This window comes from Lampetra fluviatilis, chromosome 25 (genome assembly GCF_964198595.1).
Source record: "Lampetra fluviatilis chromosome 25, kcLamFluv1.1, whole genome shotgun sequence".
NCBI classification, from domain to species: Eukaryota; Metazoa; Chordata; class Hyperoartia; order Petromyzontiformes; family Petromyzontidae; genus Lampetra; species Lampetra fluviatilis.
In genome coordinates this window covers 10,110,770-10,131,369 of record NC_136299.1, presented here as the reverse complement: position 1 = coordinate 10,131,369, position 20,600 = coordinate 10,110,770, and the positions used below count along the sequence as shown (strand labels likewise).

Below are 20,600 nucleotides of genomic sequence, written 5' to 3'. Positions count from 1 at the left end.
TGCGTTCACGATCAGTTATTGCCCATGTTTGTGTTTGGCGATGCTGCTGCTGCTGCTGATGCGTTGGCAGTGATGCACAATCGACAAAATAACTCAAATGTCTGCTGCAGCATTTGGTGACTAACATTGACATTGACATGTAGTCAGGAAAACATTTTGGGCAAATCTAATTCTCCTACTCTGTCAATATCCGCAAGCCCTACGTGTCATGCAAAATGTCCATAACTTGCTTTTAAGCCAATATTATTGACGAAAGCGAGTGCTGTTGTTGTTTTTGTCGTCGAATGATCTACGATTGCTATTCTGGATGTTGATCTGCATGATAGTTATCGCGTTGCATCAGAAGTTGCTGACGTGGGAGAAATGTGAAACAGATTCCGGGTGACGTCATTAGCCTCGCCTGCTTTTGATAAATAAATAAACGAGACCGCACACGCGTGACGTCACCTCCGGACCCTTGTTGTTCTTGACGTCATTACGCACAGGGGTTTCTTCGTAAGCCACGCGACGACTTGTACGTGACGTCATCGCGCGCAAAGTAAAATCGGGAACGCGAACACCTTGCGCGTGACGTCATCGCACACAACGTAATGTGGGCAACGACGCGACGCCTTGCACGTGACGTCATCGCGCGCAAAGTAAAATCGGGAACGCGGACACCTTGCGCGTGACGTCATCGCGCGCAAGGTAGTGTCGGGAACGACGCGACACCTTGCACGTGACGTCATGGCGCGCAAAGTAAAATCGGGAACGCGAACACCTTGCGCGTGACGTCATCGCGCGCAACGTAATGTCGGCAACGACGCGCCGCCGTGCGCGTGACGTCATCGCGCGCAACGTAATGTCGGCAACGACGCGACGCCTTGCGCGTGACGTCATCGCGCAACCCACACGTCGTAAACCGACGTGATGTCACCGCGCACGCAGTGACGTCATTACGCGCGAGCAGCCCTTCCACCCCCCCTCCACGCCACTCGTCAAAGCCTCGCCAGCAGCGTTGTCGCTCCCGCAGCCTTTTGTGCGCCTCGCGTCTTCCCGGCGATGTCGGCGGATAAAGAGAAAAAGAGGTGAGGGCCCGGCTGACGACGACGACGTCGCGGTGGCTTGAGGAGGAGGCGGGCGGCGCCCCCCCCCCCACCTCAGCCAGAGTCGAACTTTAACGCGGGGAAGCAGCCGCCGCGGCCCGACGAGTCGTGGGGGAGCGGCTCCCCCCGGGGGGGGGGGCTTCTGCTGGAAGTGGTTAGCCCGGCCGCCTCGTCGAGGGCCGGAGACCGTCACCCCCCCCCCCCCGCGGAGTTTGTTGGATGCGGCGAGGGGAACTACGAGCTCGCAGCGCGAACGTCAATCGGAAACGGCTCCCCCCCCCCTGCCCCCCTTTCTCGCGCATGTTGAACGTCGATTCGTTGAGAGAGTTTTTTGGCTGTCGCTTTGGCGGTGTGGCGCGTCCGGTGGGGGGGGGTCGAGTGGGGATCGGGGTGGGGGGGGGTCTGGTGGGGGGGTGGTCGGGTGGGGGGTCGGATGTGGGGGGGGGGGGGTCGAGTGGGGGTCGGGGGTGGGGGGGGGGTCTGGTGGGGGGGGGTGGTCGGGTCGGATGTGGGGGGGGGGTCGAGTGGGGGTCGGGGGTGGGGGGGGGTCTGGTGGGGGGGGTGGTCGGGTGGGGGGTCGGATGTGGGGGGGGGGGGTCGAGTGGGGGTCGGGGGTGGGGGGGGGGTCTGGTGGGGGGGGTGGTCGGATAAGGGGGTCGGATGGGGGGGGGGTTGGATGGGGGGGGGGGTCTCCCACCACTCGCCCACCACTCGCCCGAGCCGCCCACGGGGAGGAAATGTGAAGAAAGGGGGGCCCGACGAATTTACCCTCAAAAGTTGTGCGATTTAACGCGGCGCCTCGGTCGCGGGTCGAATCTGCGATGTGTTAAAGTCCAGGGGGGGTGGTGGTGTCGGTGGGGGGGGGGAAGGGATCGATAGTTATCGGAGAGGAACGATGGAGAAGATCTCCCGTCCCCCCCTCTGTCAAGAGTTGCCTAACAAACGCGTCGCCATTTTGTACTGTACAGTGCGTGGTGGTGCTGCTGTTGTTGTTGCCACTGGTTGTTGTTGTTGGTGGTGGTGTGTGATGGGCACGTGAGAGGCCGCAGCCTCGAGTTTATCTCCAGGCGCGGCAGTTGATATAAAATCCACATTTATTCGTCAATTCCCACCCCCACCTGCCTCGTTATCTGTACGTGGGGCACGCGTGCAGGCGATCGATTGGGCAGGTGGCTTCTCTGGCGGAATAAAAGTGTGTGGGTCACTCGCACCGCTCCACAATACAGCCGTGGCAGACGTTGGAAAAGTAGGCCAAATACTCTCCTCCCAGAGGGCCCTTCTGGTTTGCTGGCAAGTGGCGTGTGAGGAAGCGGTTGCAGGAATGTTGCCCCTCCACGCAGTGTATCATCCATAGCTCGCAGTCCCACCACAGTCCACGTGTGCGTGTGTGTACACAGGTTAGTAGTGGCAAGCAACACCAACAATATGATCCCGATTCCCGGTCACGGTTAAGAGTGAGCGAGTGATTTCTGAATCGATCGTGATCGAAGGCCACCATCACCGTCACAAACCCCGCATTGGCCAGCGTGGTTTTGTGTGGTCAAACAACCCCGATGATCGACAACATTCATCCGTCAGTGGATACACAACCGGCTGTTTATTGTTGTTGTTATTATTAATAGAATGTGTGTGTGTGTAAAGGTGGAGCGGTGGTGCTGTAATGTGGGTCCCGTAGTGCGCCATGAAGCTGGACTGACTCGAGTTAGATTCCCGGCCAGGATCGAGATGAGTGACCGGTGGTGATGGCCTCAGTCAGTCCTAGCCGCTCCAAAAGCTTTGATTTGGGCCTCGATTGTGTGTTAAACAACAGTAAGGGAAACAAAGACGGATGGGTTTTTGTGTGGCTTCACCCCATCGCGCACCGTGCTGGCTTCAATAGGTGTTAATTGTAGATTTGAAGCTTTCGTGACTGCAAGGATTCATACTCTTAGGTTTTTTCGGTAAAATCACATAGGTAAAAAATTAAAATAATGATAGAAATAAAATAATAATAAATGGAAATAAAATAATAAAAAGTACTTATATAAATAAAATAATAATATATGACAATTGCTCAATTGATTTATTTATAAAAAAATATATAAATAATGATAGAAATAAAATCATAAATGAAAATAAATCAATTATAAGAAAAATCAATTGATTTCTTTTCATTTATTATTATTTTATTTCTATCATAAATCAATTGATTTATTTTCATTTATTATTATTTCTATCATTAAAAATGTTTTACCTACGTGACTTTACCGAAAAAACCTAAGAGTTTCAATAGGTGCTCGCAAACAGCGCTCGTTCACTTTGGTACGTGTCTCTAAACTGGGATCTTTGTCTTTATATTATTGTCTTCTTACCTGGGAAATGTATAAATCGGGTACCGTGGCATATACATGGCGTGCGGGGGGTGGCCTTTATTCGGCGGTTGACTGAGAATGAGCTTGGCATTATTTTCGATTATTAAGAGCCCACATTCTTGGTTCTTTCGTTAAAGTCACGTAGAAGGGAAACAATAAAATAATAAAATTATAGAAAGAACCAAGAATATGAATCCCTGCAGTCACGAAAGCTTTAAATCAAAATATTAAGAGCCCGTTGAGACCAAACGGTCCGAGGGTAGATTAGGCATGAAAATCAGTCATTAATGTTGTCTATCAGTCAACATAGGTTAACGATTGATTGTCTTGTTACTATTCAATTTGGTCAGAATAGTTAATTAATGTACTGGGCTGCAGTAAATAATTGAATGAATGTAGTGTTTGGATTTTCTCGAATTATTCTGGTACACGTCTGACAGATGCAGTTGTCATGATGCTGTTTTACTTTGGGAGCAAATTAGCTATCGTCTGTATGAATAAAGACCTTAATCTGTCTGTCTCAAAAACCTCTAGGGTACCTCCCGACCAGTTAGAAAGCTGACATTTCGATTTTAAGTGCCCCATAAACGTTTTTGTGCCTGGCGTCATTCAGAAAATGTTCAAAATATTAGATTGCGGTTTATTTTCGTTTGATAGAGCCTTAAACAGTAAATAAAATTAAAGCGAGAACCATTGTTCTATCTGTTATTGTTTATGAGATATTTCTTATTAGAACGAAACAAATACGCATTTTATGATGTTGAAATCTGAATACCGGTAATAAAAGATAGGAGCTTCCTCTCCTAGAGTATTAAGTTCATTCATTTTTGTTCTTTCGAATAAAAAAAGGAACTGATTCTTTAAATCGAGCGGTTTCCGATGAGTAGGTATTTAAATATAGGAAATTTAATCAAGTAGTCAATAATTTGTGTTTTTTTTGCGGTAAAATACATCTTTTTGGAGTAGTGTCTGATGGTAGATAAAAAAAAATCGTATCAGGTTAATTATATTTCATTTAAACTTTTCCCTGGAGAAGACAGGCTTAATGAACTCGTACAATATACACATGAAGCTAACCAGGGGGTCTGTGTGGTGTAATTATGGCTAGATGGTTATACAGGTAGGAACAACAGGTTCCACATTGCCCACCGGGGATTATTTGTCTGTCGTGCATATTTGTCTGTCGTGCACGAAAGCGCTGTCCAACCAAGTTCCTACCTGCCCACTCCGAAGGAACGTGTTTTTTTTCCAATGTACTTTAATATTCTTTGGGTCTTTCGGTAAAGCCACGTAGATAGAAAAACAATAATAAAAATATCACGACGTTTCGATCGCAACACTCAGCAGCTCTCCCGCGATACTTTTTCATCTGATGACGATTGCTTGTGTTGCGATCGAAACGTCGTGATATTTTGTATTTTTATTATTGTTTTTCTATCTACGTGACTTTACCAAAAGACCCAACGAATATGAATTCCTGCAGTCACGAAAGCTTTAAGTCAATGTACTTTAACGTAAATTTTTATGTAAATTTTGCTCTTGCTGTCATGGCATGATAGGTTTCCATTGGTCTCATATGAGACGAAATATCCATTCAAATCTCTCAGAGGAGTGCAATCTTGGGTGTTCAGAGAAACAGCCCTCGGAAGCAGATATCAGTGGAGATACCTCCGTCCAATGGATCCTTTTAATTGTTGGAGCTGGAAATGCAGCCAAATTATGTGCGCAACCAAATAAAAGTGATTTTTTTTGTGCGCAGACATTGATAGCCGGTATGAGATCATAAACTCCACTACACTCTGAGAACCCAGTTGAATCACTTGGTTTTGAACCAAGGATCTCAGTGGTGCCAAGCTAGGCACTCTGACCACTGAGCCACCACGTCTAAGTGGGTTTTTTTTCTCACAAAAAATATTTTGCTCAATGTTTATTCCGAATTGTCGTGGTACCACCTGTCTTGATTCTGCATGCAACAATCCGCTTAGCACCTGCACACGTTCTGATTGCGGGACGTTCCATTCCTTGGCTGTCTAATTATCATTCCTTAGTAATGGCTGATAGCTTTATGGATACCTGCATACATACATGCACACTGTAATTAGCAAAAGCGGTGGGCTGCATCACATTATATCCCTGGATAATTAGTTTGTGGTGTAACCTAATTTAAGAGCTAACTTTCCAGTCGTCACACGAGTGCAAAATGTGGAGTGACTAAGCCAAATGATTTTGTCATGATGTAGTTGGGATTTAGCAGTTTTACTCTGAAATTTGGAGCCACGTGTAATTCTGGTAAATGGTCAGTTTGTGCCTTGATGGAGTCAGATTTGGTCTGGTACCCAATTAAAACACACTTCAACTTCCCTAGAGACTCCCTCCCACAACTCTCTTTGAATCTGTGTCCTCTCGGTCTCTGTCCGTCTCTCTTTTTGTCTGTTACGTTTAAAAGAACGTCTCCCTCTGTGTGTGTCTCATCTCTCTCTGGTTGTTTCCATGTTAGTCTGACTGTCTCCCTTCATTCCTCTCCATTTCCCTATGTGTTTGTTTAACACATTCCTGCGGAGGGAGCTGGTAGGAACGTTGAGGTGCTCGGTCAATGGCCAAGGTCAACGGCGGCGTGGTGTATTCCGCAAATATGGCCGACTGTGAGGGTGGGCACAAGCTGGCGTGAGTAGGTTAAACGTTGAGTTTTATAAGGGCACCACGAGGTGACCAGCCCCTCCCCACCCAGCCCCACCCCTCCCCACCCAGCCCCTCCCTACACGACGGACGGACACAATCCCCTGTGGGCTGGTGTAACCAGGAGGTTCCTACCAGTATTATGTTTCTCTCTTGCTCACTGTGTCTCTTCCCATGTTTTTCCATCTGTGTCTCTGTCCTTGTTACCGCTGTCTATTTGTCTGTGTGTCTGTCCCGCTATGTCTATATCGGTCTCCCTCTGCATCACTCTCTAAGCTCCATCTTTCCACAGTCCTCAGAGAGCCCCACTTGGTGTGGCGATGGCTCTGGTTTGAGCCAAACACGCACTGCATGTTGGTAATAATCGGATATTATTACGTCTAATTTTTTTTTTAAATCCTTCATTGAGGAAGTAAAAGTAAATATTTCTTCTTTGTTTCACATTTTTAATTACTGTGGTGACATCAGTGTTACACTTTACCAGCCGCGTTAATGCTGCATTGATTCATCAATTTTTTTTATTCCTATGCTCACGACTTGCACTTCAAATCACTTGTCTTTGGATCAATGTTTTAACTCGTGTTTGTTGCACGTAACACATTCATGTGTTCCCTGTAGCCACTGGAGATGCTACGTTTATTGCAGTGAAAGGGAATTAAATCTTGAATGGAATGTGACCTTACATTGTGACAATTCATCGAAGGGGACACATAATTACAGGCTTCCTTTCTCTATACGCCGACCGCAGTCTATGGTTTCAGTCCAAATAAGTACTAAGCTCATAAATTGACAGATACCTCGCTGCCATGAGGACACACAAATTTCTTACGCTATGGGTCCTGCCAGAAACGCTTAAAATTCTCACAACCATTCGCCGGGCTTATTTCACATCCAGCTGCAAACCTGTAGCTGGGCAGTTCCGAATATTAGGCAACGTTAGTCAAACACCTCCTCTTCATTGATAAGGTAATGATCAATAACAATGCTGGATTAATTTTTCCTCGTGTCTGTCAGTCATGGGGGTTGTTTGACCATACTTTACCATTGTAGCCCCAATGGCATATATATGCTCCCCCACCTTCACCAACCTGCAGCGACCATCATGGTGATGTATGGTCCAAATAACCGCCCCACAATCCGCATGGACATGATGGGGGGGGGGGGGAGGCCCTCATCCAGCATTGGATTGACAAAAAAAATACATTGAATATGTAATAAGAACACAGTCATAATAATGGTGATGAGGGCGGTAATGAAATAATAATAACAGGCTTTTTTTAGCAGGGCTAAAAATAAAAATTAACTCGTTGACATGTCCGTTATGTTTAGGAAGGCTGGGCATGAGGTGACATTTCGGATGGATTCAGAACTTGACGAGCACGCTCTGAATCCCGGTGGCGTAGAGTGGTGGGCATGGGCCCTGGTGTATGAAATGGGACCCTATCCCGCTGCCCCACCATGTCCAATTTAACCTCTAGCCTGGGGCTACCTGCAATTGCCACACCCCCTGCACACTCAAGCAACGCTATTGCACTGGACGTACGGAGTCGTAGTCCGGTTCCATGAGCCTCTGTAATTAACGCTGAACCCCTGTGTAGCCTTCGTCTGACTGTGTATGAGCCATGCTGTTTTACTAGGGCACCCAGTGGCGTAGAATGGTTGGCACGGGCCCTGGTGCATATGCGAATGAAACCTCGGTAGAGAATATACAAATGAAAATATATTTTTTACAAGCACCATTCATTGCGTGTATGTTGAGCTTGAGAACCGGTATTGATCTTTACAAGCTATATAATTTAACTTCCAATGAATGCAGAGGTGGAGCGATCCGATCAACTCGTGTGCAGAAGTGGGGGTGGACTTGCATTGCGAGAGCTTGCGGGCTGATGATGACCTGGGGAGGCATCTGCACACCATTGCCATCAGCAGTGGATAGATCGTGGCTGATGATGGCAAGGGGGAGGCCTTCATCCAGCAGCGAATAGATGATGGTTGGTGGTGATGAGGATAACAGCAGCAGAATTATCCGACCGTTGCAGCTGTAGAAGTGGATACAAAGGTCAGGATCATTTATAAATTTCCACCTTGTTTCAAACGATATTGCACGTCGGATCGATGCCGTTGACAGATTGTGAAGCAGCCGTCATTTTGTGCGACCCCTTTTAATGACACTTTTCTGCCGCAGTGTCGCCCAGCCCGAAAAATTCGAAAGTTATTTTTGTGGAAACATTGAACCCATGCCACGTCATACCTGTGATGAGCGGGTGGATTGCCCCTTTTTCCTCTCATAAGCTACGTGGTCCATTATTGCATGGGGTTGGCTGCTCAGATGATAGTCCATGTACTTATATTCTGCGATCCTCGAATTACCTCTACTATCCTTAAATAGAGATGCATTCACTTACAAATCATAGGCTTGCACAGAGACCCACAGACTCGCATAAGGTCAGCTGCTCACATAGTCTCAGTCTTCTTTCTCTGTTCTATTATTTGCCTCTTATCTACTCGCATTCACAATCTTCGGCATCACGTTCCACCACATTCTTCCATCTCACCCTCGGTCTCTCCTCCTCATGCCCTGCACGGCTGGCAATTTCCATAGTCCTCCTCGTTGCATCTTATTTGTCTCTTTTCAACACGTGCCCCTTCCATCTAATTCTGACTTCTCATCGTCTGGCAAATGTCACCCCTGCGGTTTTCACCGTTTTATTTTCTATTGCTCGTTAAACCAACACAGTTAAAGTAGGCAAAGAATTGTCGAGTTGCACAGCTCACGCTAGGTTTAATTGGGTCCACGCTTTCACACCCTCAGCACCCCTATTGTTTTATATTTAGAAAGTCAGGCGCATTACGAGCTGATCCGCTGATCCGCGCGTGATTGGTAAGCCTCAGCGTTGCCCCGGTTCGCGAATAAGTCTGTAAACATCCAAGCGCGTTCATTTTATAAACGGCTCACGCTCTCCGCCTGCACAGATGGCTCTTCCCGTGAATGTAGGTGGCTAACAAAGCCGTTTGGAATAAATGCGACGAATCAAATCGCCCTCTTATAAAATAAAATGGCCTCTCTCGTCTTTCCCACCGTCAACTCTTCTTTTTATCTGCACCGCCAACTTCACCAATGCCCCCCTCTCCCCCCCTGTTATGTGCATTGTGTATCCAGTTACCAGTACATTTACTCACTTATGTGTGTATATGAGGAATTATCTGGAAGTTGTAACCAACAAATTCTGCTCATATTTGGGCCAATCGACAGTCCATCATTCACCCTTTTGTCCGGGCCCAGTCGCTGATAAGGGATAATTTGGGGATAAGTACCTCCTGAAGTGGGTACATATATGTTCAACTATCTATGCTCGAGTGTAGCGAGAGCAACCTGACAGTGGTGACAATTTACCCGATTTATTTCTCATTTGTTTGGCAGGCTGAGTAACTCGGCAGTGCTGAAAAATTCACCCTCTCTGAGCACCTGCACACGCCTTCAGAGGAGCAAAATGCACGGTTAATTTGATCTTCAAATAGCATCGCACAATATTGGCGCGAAAAAGAGGCTTTTCACCGTAACTCAAATTTGCTGTGCATGGCGATAGAATTCGAAATAGCAAAGACCTTTGGCAAGGTCATTTCAGTGAAGTCAAGTGGGTTTGTTTACATAGCAACTTGACCATTCCCTCCCAAGTTCACTTTATAAAAAGCTCCCAACTGTTATGGCAGTGGTGGCGGGGGGCCAGCTTGATCATTTATTATGGCGAGCGACTTCATACATTTGGGAGAAGAGAAAACAATAATGGCCGTGATGGTGATGGAGAAGAGAGAGTGGATGGCAGCTGGCGCTACTGTAATTTTATACCAGCACTGCAGCGGTGCCTGAAGGCATCGCCAGTTACCTAAAATGTTTCCCATTGTGGACACAAACAAATGCTTTTTTTTTAAGTGCTTGGCGGTACGCAAACTGGCGGAGGTCTATGATGTTGGCTGGTCCATCGTGTTGGCTGATTGGTGCTAAAATTAGACGTGTGGATCTGCTAATGCATGCGGTGGCGGATGGAGCGTTGGCGCCCCGTGCTCTGAATCTGACGTCCCCAGTTCAATTCCTGGTCATGGATAACTGCCTTAGCGAGTGATATTAGAACCAGTCCTTGGCCTCTCTCACCCCTTCACCAATGCTCTTCCATCCTATGTATTTTTTGGAACGCTCTTCCTGATATTAGGAAATCCCTGGAGCTATGCACTTTTAAATTAAGTTTGAAGAAAAAAACGCACTGACCAGCGTGGTTAAGTTTGGCAAAAAAGCAACTGACCTACGCAGCATGAGTTGGCCTTTATCCATTTGGCGTTTTGACAGTGGCTGGGATTGAAATTCGCGTGGCATATTTGGCTCAACATCCTGCAGCGACGAATGGGTGTCATGAAATGTGGTTTTAATTTCATTATAATTTAATTAACAAGTCTCGTTTTTCCATTTCGACATTATTTGTATTGTGCTGAATTTGCCAACTTTTATTTGGTCATGTGAACTCCGACATTTGTTCTGCATTATTTAAATGAATGAAAGATATATAATATCATGGTCTTTTGAGACTCTATGCCTCTTTAAGGGTTGTACCTGGTCCAATATTATATTTTTAAGATAACGTCCAGGGGCTTTTAGCATTCATAACTTTGCACTTGACACGATTCCATTTACGTGTCGGCCAAAAACCAAAACAAAAAAACTCCTCCAGACCAGTAATGAAATTCAGTGCAACAATGATGTACTCAAACATTTACAACTGACCTTTGTTCACGCATTGTCTTCGAGTCACGGACAAACATATCCCCCGCCAAGTCGCACTCCTCTCTCTCCATTGTCACCCGCCTGCCTCAGTCAACAGTTGGAGGGGGGGGCGTCTCCCTCTCGAAAAACCAAACGGCAGCAACAAAAACCCCACACTGGCCGGGCCAAGTATTGCCCTTCACAATTCACTGCTCCCTCCCGCCACGGCAATGGTGGGACGACTCGCGTCGTGACATAGGATCGCTCGACGATTTAAAGAAGTGATTCCTGTTTTTTGTTTTGTCTCAACCTGCCTCGTTTGCATTGTTCATCATTCGCTCTTCTCTGCATTGGTGGAGTGGTTTGTTCACTTCTTATTCGGACTTGGTTAGCCTCAAATAATAATTGTGCCGGTTTAGCACTCGGGATTTGTCTGCGAGTTATTTCCCCATGTTGTTCGGCATGAAATACGAGCGACGTTTTCGCTCAATGTGCTGGGAGCTTTCAGTTATTCTACCCTGGAATGCCTCGCTGAGTCTTCAGTGGGAGTTTCTTGGTCACCTGTCCAAATACTAACAAGTTAAAACCTCGCTTGGCTTTCAAGGTCCCGATGCGATTTGGAACGCTGGTGTTCATTTGGTCGTTCCCTAAATCTGGCAAACTGTGGCTATCCGAGAACCTGTAAACAAATCTACGTAGATTATTAATGTCCAAATTGGATAGAGTACAAGGTCACCACTTCCCATGCGCCCCCCCCAAAAATGTGTTAGCCACCCCCGAAAAATATTTCCACTCACTCCCTGTTCTGACAAGTGACTCTGCCTGTTGAGCAAATTCCAGCGAACCTGACCGGGCTGTCAGTCATCTGGCACGAGGATAGCGCAGAGCTGTTGGCACGGCGTGGGTGGGTAGGGGTCTAGAGGTGGGGATACGAAGGTGGCAGTGAGCCACGGTGGCGTGACCATGCGATTTTAAACGCCTGTGCCCCCCCCCCCCCGACTGCACGGTCAAATGTGGTCACGACTGCCACCACGCCACTTACGGCTGGATTTATTGGCCATGCCAACGTGAGCACCGTCCCAGCCCTGTGTGTGTGTCTGGATATAATGTAATTCTGGACGAATGCCTCCCCAGGTCAATGGGGTTGTTTGACCATCCTTCACCACGCTGGTCAGTGCGGGTTGGTGAAGTGGTGTAGCCCCAGCACTGGTTTCTGTTATCTCTTTTCGCTGGTGTTAACCATGTGTGTGTGCGTGTAGCGTGGGGAGCGGTAGTGCATTGTTTAGCGCGCTGCGCTACGAACCCAGAGATTTTGGTTCTATACCCAACCTTGCCTAACATTGGCGGCGAGTTATCAGAATTGGAGCGGGCCCTGCACTAGGTCGACTCGGCCTTAAAATTGAGTAGCTGTGTAAACAACCGCACTGGGAAGAGGGAGGCAGCCGTTCGCGGTGTTGGCAACACCACTCCCTCGACTGCCGTTCCGGCTTCAAATAGTGCTCTCACACAGCACTTACTTTCCAAAACAGTTCAAAGGCTACACGGGGGATCTTTTTAAATCCTTTATATTAAGTTCGCGTGCTTGCTTGCTTGCGTGCTTACGACCGTGCAAATCTTTCGGTCGTTTTTTAACTCACTTCCCGTGATCCAATCGAGCTGACATTTTCCACACAGACTCGTTGTGCGAGACAATTAATGTTCGTGAAAAATTCCCAAAATTTTACACTTTTTAGGCAAAATGTTTTTATTTTACATATATTCAAATAGAACTCATTCATGGCTTTGGCTGAACGTCACAGTGTAAGAGCCCAGAGCGTAACCCCTCCACAGGCCGTGGCGGAGTAGCGCAGTTGGTAGCGCCCTCGCTTCCCATGCCAAAGGTCGCGGGATCGATCCCCGCGTCCTCCACAGGCAAATATATTTTTAAATCCTTTATAATAAGTTCGCTGCCACGCATATAAAGGATTTATAGTGAAAAACTTTGTTTTTACGGGTTATACTTATTATTTGTGTAATATAATAAACAGCTCTTTACCAATCCACTGCTGTATGTATGAAGTCCTCTCCGCTACATGTCAGTCAAGGCGGTTGTTTTACCATACATTGCTACTCTGGTCAGGACCGGTTCAGATATCACTCACCACTGGTGTTCGCCTTGGTTTGTGTGTGTGTGTATGTATATATTTTTCACTGTCAAGGTCTTTTGAGGCCAAGGTTAGAGAGAGCACTGGTTTCATTGCCACTGCGCATGGGGCCATGGCGCCAAAACAAAGTTACACATTCATCACACAAAAAAACTCATTATACGCTGCTGTGGAGGATTAAGAATAATAATAAAAAATATATAATGTGTACGGCCCTTTGTCAATCTAGTGCTGGATGGAGGTCTCCCCATACCACGTCAGTCATGGGGGGTTAGGGGGGCGTTCGTTTGATCATGTTTCACCACGCTGGTCACTGCACGTTGGAGAAGTTGGGTGGGTGGTCGGTCCTCCCCTATCTGTTCGGATATCGCTCACCACTGATGTTAGCCGTGCCACAGCAAAAGGGGGGATTAGCGGTGATGGGTCGCGTGTTTATCGCTTCGGGTGCAAGCCAGCCTTGTCAGTTGTATGAACTTCCTTCGCACCGCACGTACGTAGCCAGCCGTGCCAGTCGGAGGTGTGCGGGAAATCGGAGGTGCGCTCACGTTACCTCTCCACGCTGGCCGCTTCTACGCAAGTCACGAAGCTTCAATTAAAGCCCGTTTCCTTCGTGTTTTGTCGGTAGTCGTGGACAGCGGTGTGGGGGCGGTGTTCGGATTGTGGCCCTTCAGCCCGAGGGACACTGGTTTCAGTGGGGTGGGGGGGGGTGCCCAGTAACCTTGGCAGTTGTGGCTCTGTTTGGTAGGTGCGTGCGAGACACAATAATACTGCGCATCCTGCCTGGGGTTAAAAGGGAGATGTCGTCTTTAGCAGGAAGTGACACACGCTTGGGGTTTATTGCCAAGGCTCATTCGCTTGGGACAATAACACGGACTGTGCGGGTGGGCAGGTAGCGGTGGTGGTGGGGGATGTAGATTTGTGATTATTTTTAAGAGAGCGATTTGGTCTGGTGAAATTAATAGGGTTGTTTTGTGCTTTGCCATACCCCGTTGTGGCCGTGAGTTTTCTCCAGGCGCTGCAGGTTTCTTCCGTGTGCAGCATACTCGTTTATATAATTTAAAGGCGTCCTAATCGTATTTATATTTATAGAATGCCTTCGCTGAACTCGCTTGACATGGCTTACGATGCAGGACCCTTCGAGCAAAAGTGCCTTGAGATTAATCCGGAATGTCATTAATTTGCAGCATTTTCAATCCACTTCTGGATAATGGCTACCTCGACAATCGTGGGGGTTGTTTGACCATACTTAGCGAGCTGGTCTGTGGGTTGGTGAAGGAGAGGGCGGGAGGCGGTGATCGGGGGACGGCGACCAGAATCAAACTTATGTCGCCAGGTTCATAGTGCAGCGCTTGGTCCACTACGCCAACACTCGCCCCACCTCTCATTTGTATATGCATTAAAATTGGAGCTTGTTAAGTGACAATGGAAGATCAGAGCTCGTGAGGTTGCTTTAGTTAAGAACATTCTAGACGTGGTTATCGGGTCAAACAGCGCCGCGGGTGAAGGGAGGCAAACGTGTTTTTTTTAAGCATAACTATGTTTTGCTTGTGTCTTGCAATGCAACTATTATTCAATTTGATATCAATGCTTACACTAGTGATGCACGCTGCAGCACCACCAGCGTCTACGATGCATGCAGGTTGCACGCGAGTGCATCCTTTTAGGACAATAGAAGCAATGACAGCCGAGCAAGCAACGGAGAAAGAATGCTGGAGACAGACAACAGACGTGACTTGAGAACAACATCGAGGCAAACGCTGAAGGTTACTGTGGCACGTGTGACGTTTGACGTCATTGCCTTGGCCAGCAGGGCGAATAGTTTTTACTCCCGGTTTTTTTTCTGTGCTGTGTTTTTTGGCAGCCTCCTTTGATCAGTTTGGCCGCTTTTCTAGAGGGGGCACTTTGCCTAATCGAAAAACACAGCTTTTCGCAAAGGATTCGTTCCGTCTTGGCTCATCCTTTACGAGAACTAGTGCGTCCCAACCTGTTTCAGGCAGACCAGATGGACAGCGCTGGTGCGCATTGACACTTGGAATCTCGGTTGGAAAGCGTAACAAGAACAAAACAACTACAATTGATTATTGAATGGGATCATCATAATTTGTCAAATCTCCAGAAAGGTTGGGTATTGCTGGATGCCCTGCATTCGCACCCCACGCGCCATCGCCTTAATATCCCATTACCTCATCTGCCTGCCAGGGGCTTGTATCTTTTAAATCTCGGTTACACCCTCGTTCATATGTAAGGTGTACAAGCAAGTTCTGGTTCACGTGATTTCTATTCTTTACATCCCCTTTGTCAAGCCACGAGAGAATGAACGCTTACTCCACACCTTGTCATTCTTGGGGGTTGTTTGACCACACATTGCTCCGTTGGTCGGTGCGTGTTGATGAAGAGGTCTGAACTGTAACTGGTTCGGTTATCAGCCTCTGCTAATGTTGGCTGTGGCCGGCATTTGAACTGGGGTCAACCGGGTTCAGAGTGTAGTGAACTAACCACTGCAGACGGGGCTCAGTAGTGTGAACTGATGTGTGTAGCTGTGTAAGGCTCGCACACCTTTCGGAAGCTGTGCGCGTGTACACTGTCAGGGCAACTCTGGTAAGTAAGGTTAAAATTCAACCAGGGTACAATATTTTTACCGACTTATTTTTGTGTGCGCTTCACGTAATGGGTGATAGAGAACACAGTGCACCGTATAAACCGTACTCCATGCCAAGACCACACCGACGGTCTTAACGTCGTCAAAGTGGGGACCGCCCTGACATCCATTCTCCCACGTCTCTGCTCTCTGCCTGCACCGATCCGCACCGACCACCGCCGTGAAATGTGCTCGCATAACCCCATATGACCGGCACTTGTGTGTGGAGGCCCTTGTCCAGTAATTGATTGATAAAGTGCCATGAATATATATTAGCATTAAAAACAATCACCTTTTTGTCTTACTTAATAAGATTTTTTCATTTCATGAGAAAAAAAACAAATTCCATCGGGAGGGAACTCGGCTGAGACCCATCAAGCTCTGCACTTGAGAACGTAGTTTAATTTAATCTCGTGTGAGCTGCTGCCAAAGTACATGCACGGGACCTACGCGATGCTGGCTCTGTTGACCCCTGACGGACACGGCCATTTCTGGATCTGCATGGGCTACCTGTCAGACCAGACGTGCACGTGTGTCAATTTGTTTGCAGAGATCCCCTCCCCGGATAACAAGTGTCGCAGTTTGGCTACTTTCCCGCACCTCCGTGTAGCCACGGTTGGCTACGTATGGCGCGAAAGATGTTCAACATACAAACGTAACCTTTACGAGGTGGTTGGGGCATGCGCTCTTAATGAGCTCCTATTAAGCTTGACACAGTGCACAGAGGTGTGGTTTGGCCAGAAACCAGCCCGGCCACCTTTGTCTTTCTCGTGCTGGTTGCACACCGCACCAGGTACTCATTTAAGGCTCATTTTGAACTCGGTGAGGGCTCAGGATCACTTCAAAAAATCACAAGCTCAGGCCAGGAACATCGATGGCTGGGTTCCTAGCGCAGTACGCTAACCACTAAGCCACCACTCACAAACGCGCACAAAATATAAATATCCCCCATATAGCTCTTATCAGACAGTTGGGCAAAGTACTGTTAGCGAGCACTTCTTAAGGCCTCGCGTGGCGGCACGGACGGATGGTGTGGCTGAAACCAGATATTCATTTAAGGCTAATTCGACTTGGTGAAGGCCCAGGAACGGAACGGATAATGACACTTGATCTTCTGGCCATGAATTGAACCCAGGTCACCGAAATTGCAGAGCAGTGGGCGAGCTAAATACACGCGCAAACGAGTTCACGCTTGCAAAGGAGTTTATCCTTGTCTCTCAAGTTCTCACCTGGATTAACAAAACATAATTAATCTACTTAAACTGACCACGCACACAAACTCCTCCGCACCGTATACACACCCTACATTCCACCACCACCACTCTCATGTCAGCCATGGCTGGGAATCCAACCCATATAACCTGGGTTCGGAGTGCGTTGCTATAGAGTATTGTGGGTACAAGCATATCTCATTAACGGAACTCTCACTGTCCATGAATAAATAAGCAGAATCAATATATCAGTACATAAGCAATCCGATGATCTATAAAGCTCTTTTTCACTGATGTCCAGTAGGGGCGGATCGGAAACAATATGGCCTGTCGGACCTATTGGCTTTCCAGACCAAAGTTACCCATCAGTATTTTGTTTAGGCAAACAAACTCTGAACCGGTTTCGACATGCTGAGTTGCATCAGCAAAGTCGGGCAGTAACTATCACCCTCATAGCTTTAACAGACTGTTTTGGGGCAAGTGCTGTTAGCAGGCACCTATGAAGGCCGGCACGGCAGATGAAGTGGTGTGGCCAGAAACACGCCCGGGCCACCTTAGTCGCCCCAGTGGCCATGTTTACACATTGCAGCGGGCACAGTCCTAATTTAAGAATGAGTCGCCCTAGGGGGGGGGAGACCCAGGACCGGTTCAGATAATCGTCACTGGTGTTGGCCGTTAACTGGGATCGAACTCGGGTCGCCGTGTTTCTCGCGCAGCGTGCCGCCAACTGCACGACGGCTCCCTCGCGCGCACAGACACACGATTGTGTGCGTGTCTGTTACCACAAACGCGTGCGTCACTAGTGTTGCTCACGAGGGGGCTTTGTGACATTTCCACCACTTCCTGTGCCGCGAAAGGGAGAAAAAAAGCGAGATGGGCTTCACTGTAAGCGGCGCGACCTTAACGTGACCTTGTATCTCCCTTGCGGTGGCGAGACACACCCCCCCTTGCTGCTCGCTCGCCGGCTGTTGCTGCTGCAGCCCTGGCTGGGTTGGTTGGAAGGGTTTATAACATTATATATAATAAAGAGGGGTGCGTTAAGTAAATATATAAGGTGAAAACATTTCAGAGGATTGTGCAAAAACGCAAGCTTGCCTATGTGGTTTCCCATGTCTAGTTTCCACTCAGACGCGGTGATCAATTAGCCCGTGATGATTTCGTGCGTCTGAATTGATGAATTGGCCCGATTCTGGGGTCAAGATTCAACTCTAGAATTGTCTTTTTTTACATGATGGTGGTGGGTTGTTGTTGGCACCTTGTTGTTGCTTGAGGGTCACATGAACTAACTAGAGATGATTCGGGCCTCTTCATCGATTCGCTGAATTCTCACGATTTGCAGTCACTTCGACTGTAAAATAGATTTGTTTTTTACTCAACTATAAAAAAACTTTTTCTTTTACCAGGTAAGGCCAACTGAGCTATAGCATTTTTTTGTAGAAGTGACCTGGTTATCACAAAGGGACAGCTCAACGAAGTGGCTTATTATCGCGTGGAAATTGATAGCAGCCAAATACTCTGAACGCGTGACGTTGATTCTAAATGTGGAGGGAAAAACCAGAGGACCCGGAGAAAAATCCACGACCACGGGGAGAGAGACGCGCAAACTCCAAATATACAGCATACAGCAGGTGTCAGTCAGGATCAAACCCACAAGCTCCTGTATACCTGGCCAACGAGGTAACATCTCGACAGCGTCGGGTTAAAGCTCGTGCCTCTTGCGGCTACAGGGGTCACACAATGCTAATTACGTACGACATAAATGGTCTGAAGACATATGCTTCACACGCACGATTTGACGCATATATAGTGAGTGTAAGAATCGATTTTTAAATCAATTGAAATGTATGCGTCGTTAAACCCATAGTAGGATTATTGTTGTTTGTACTTGGTTGTATTTTATGCGATATTCAGGCAGCTGATTGGCATTCCGTGTGTCTCGATAATGTATGTATGTTGAACTACTTTCGCGCACCATATGTATAGCCAACCGTGCTAATAACCTCATTTTTTTCAAGGCTCTGTTTGCTGTTTAATAAAAAAAAATCTCAAAGTCGCTACCCTGACAATACTTACTCATGCCGCTGCTAGCAGAAGGGCTTCTCTGAGAGGCAGCTTTAGAGAACCCCTCCAGAGGATGTCTTGGAAAAATTGGTCGTACTCGCACTTTACCCCAGCGTACGAGACCCGCCGATAAACTAGCTCTTAATGTTAATAAGAAGCTCTTAATGTTGGTGGGTGGACAGAGGCAGAGAGTTGTAATAAACTTGCAGCGTTGTTTCAACTGCCACACCCCCGGGATAATCGAATCGAACTGGTGAACTGGATTGCAAGTCCAGTGTCCTCATCTCTAATCGTTTTTGGCTGTGCAAGAATGGAATCTGCAATAAGGCTGAGACACCATTACAGCACAATCTGTTTGATCTGTTCTCCGTGCTCGACATTGTTATCTGGCCACAGTGATAAGAATCTGGCTGCTGCGGGGTGAGTTTGCAGTTCTCGACGGTGTTTTTCTTTTTGTTTCCTTGCAACTGTGTGTGGCGGTAGTTGTTTGGAGGGTCAGAAACCCGGGCCACCACTGTCGTTTGGAATTCACCCCGGATACATTCACGTGTTGAGTTTTCCACAGTTATTTAGTACGCATTGTTTTGACAAACACAGGCTTGGCCACTGGCCGCCCATCCACTCCCCCCCCCCATGGCACTCCTCGTTTGCACTGCACCACCACGCGCGTTACCAAGGTGCTCTGCCACACCGCACCAGCTTCACGCGGTGACGCCCTGGGCTTATAATTACAAACCGCCGCGGTCACAGGAGTTGCATGTCAATCCACTGCTGGATGAGGGCCCCCCCCCCCCCCCACGACGGCTTTGTTTGACCATAGTTCGCCACACCGGCCAGAGCTGGTTGGAGAGTGCGGGAAGCATGGGTGCCGGTGCGTGGAATTGCAGAACAACAAGTGGGTTTGTCTGCACCATCCTCTGCTAATCATGCCTCGTGGCCCCACGACAGCCGGCAGTAAACCGGTCTTGCACGGCGTTGGTCGACAAAGGAGAGTTAAACCAGCAGTGGTCTGAATGTGAAAATGCATTTATTCAACGCATTCATAAAAAAACGTCTATATTGTTATCCCGTTCCAGAGGAGGATACGTTTTTGAAAGGACGTTTGCATTTTTATTCGTTAAATGGACTTGCCAAAGAACACCTTTTTAAGACGAATGTACAGCACTTCAATAGGAACAAATGTGAAAATTGGAAACCCAGAAATTGTCGTGTTAAACGTGTCGGTACTGGTGACGATACATTTATCAGAGATACACCCGCAAGCCCAGGGGTGGGAAAAGGGGCAGTTTCCATTCAACGCCCCCATTCCCAACAATGTTTTTTTAAATAACAAAAGCATGTTATTCATTTGATTATAATAAATATGAATGTTTCTATATTTCATACATTGAGTCAGCGATTCGAGTTTCATTTGAAATAAAAACCAAGTTATGCAAACTTATTTCTGACTTGGTACTCGTGATAGGAGAATTACCTTTTGCCGGGCGCACCCCTTGCACTGAACGGAGCTTTACTTTGGTTGGGACACACCACACGCGCGACGGATCCCGTCCGATCAGAGCCACGCGTGACCAGTCGCAGACGCTCGTAATCGCGACTCTATTTTAAAAACGACCTTTTTCCTCCTCCACCTTCCGACCCACACGCCCACCCCCCCTTCCACCGCCCACCTTATCCCTCC

General features: G+C 47.6%; 1 protein-coding gene across 4 annotated transcripts in view; it reads left to right on the top strand.

The window, feature by feature from the left end:
• The first annotated feature begins 930 nt into the window (after positions 1-930).
• The window catches only part of HIF1A (hypoxia inducible factor 1 subunit alpha), a 42,184-nt gene continuing 22,514 nt past the window's right edge, over positions 931-20,600 (top strand). For 2 of the 4 annotated variants that reach the window (XM_078868240.1, XM_078868239.1), the window contains exon 1: positions 931-1,067. In XM_078868240.1, the coding sequence (XP_078724366.1) occupies positions 1,042-1,067 (26 nt within the window). In that variant the 5' untranslated portion in view covers positions 931-1,041. The remainder of the gene's footprint in view (positions 1,068-20,600) is intronic. The other 2 variants (XM_078868241.1, XM_078868242.1) reach the window with 2 other exon arrangements.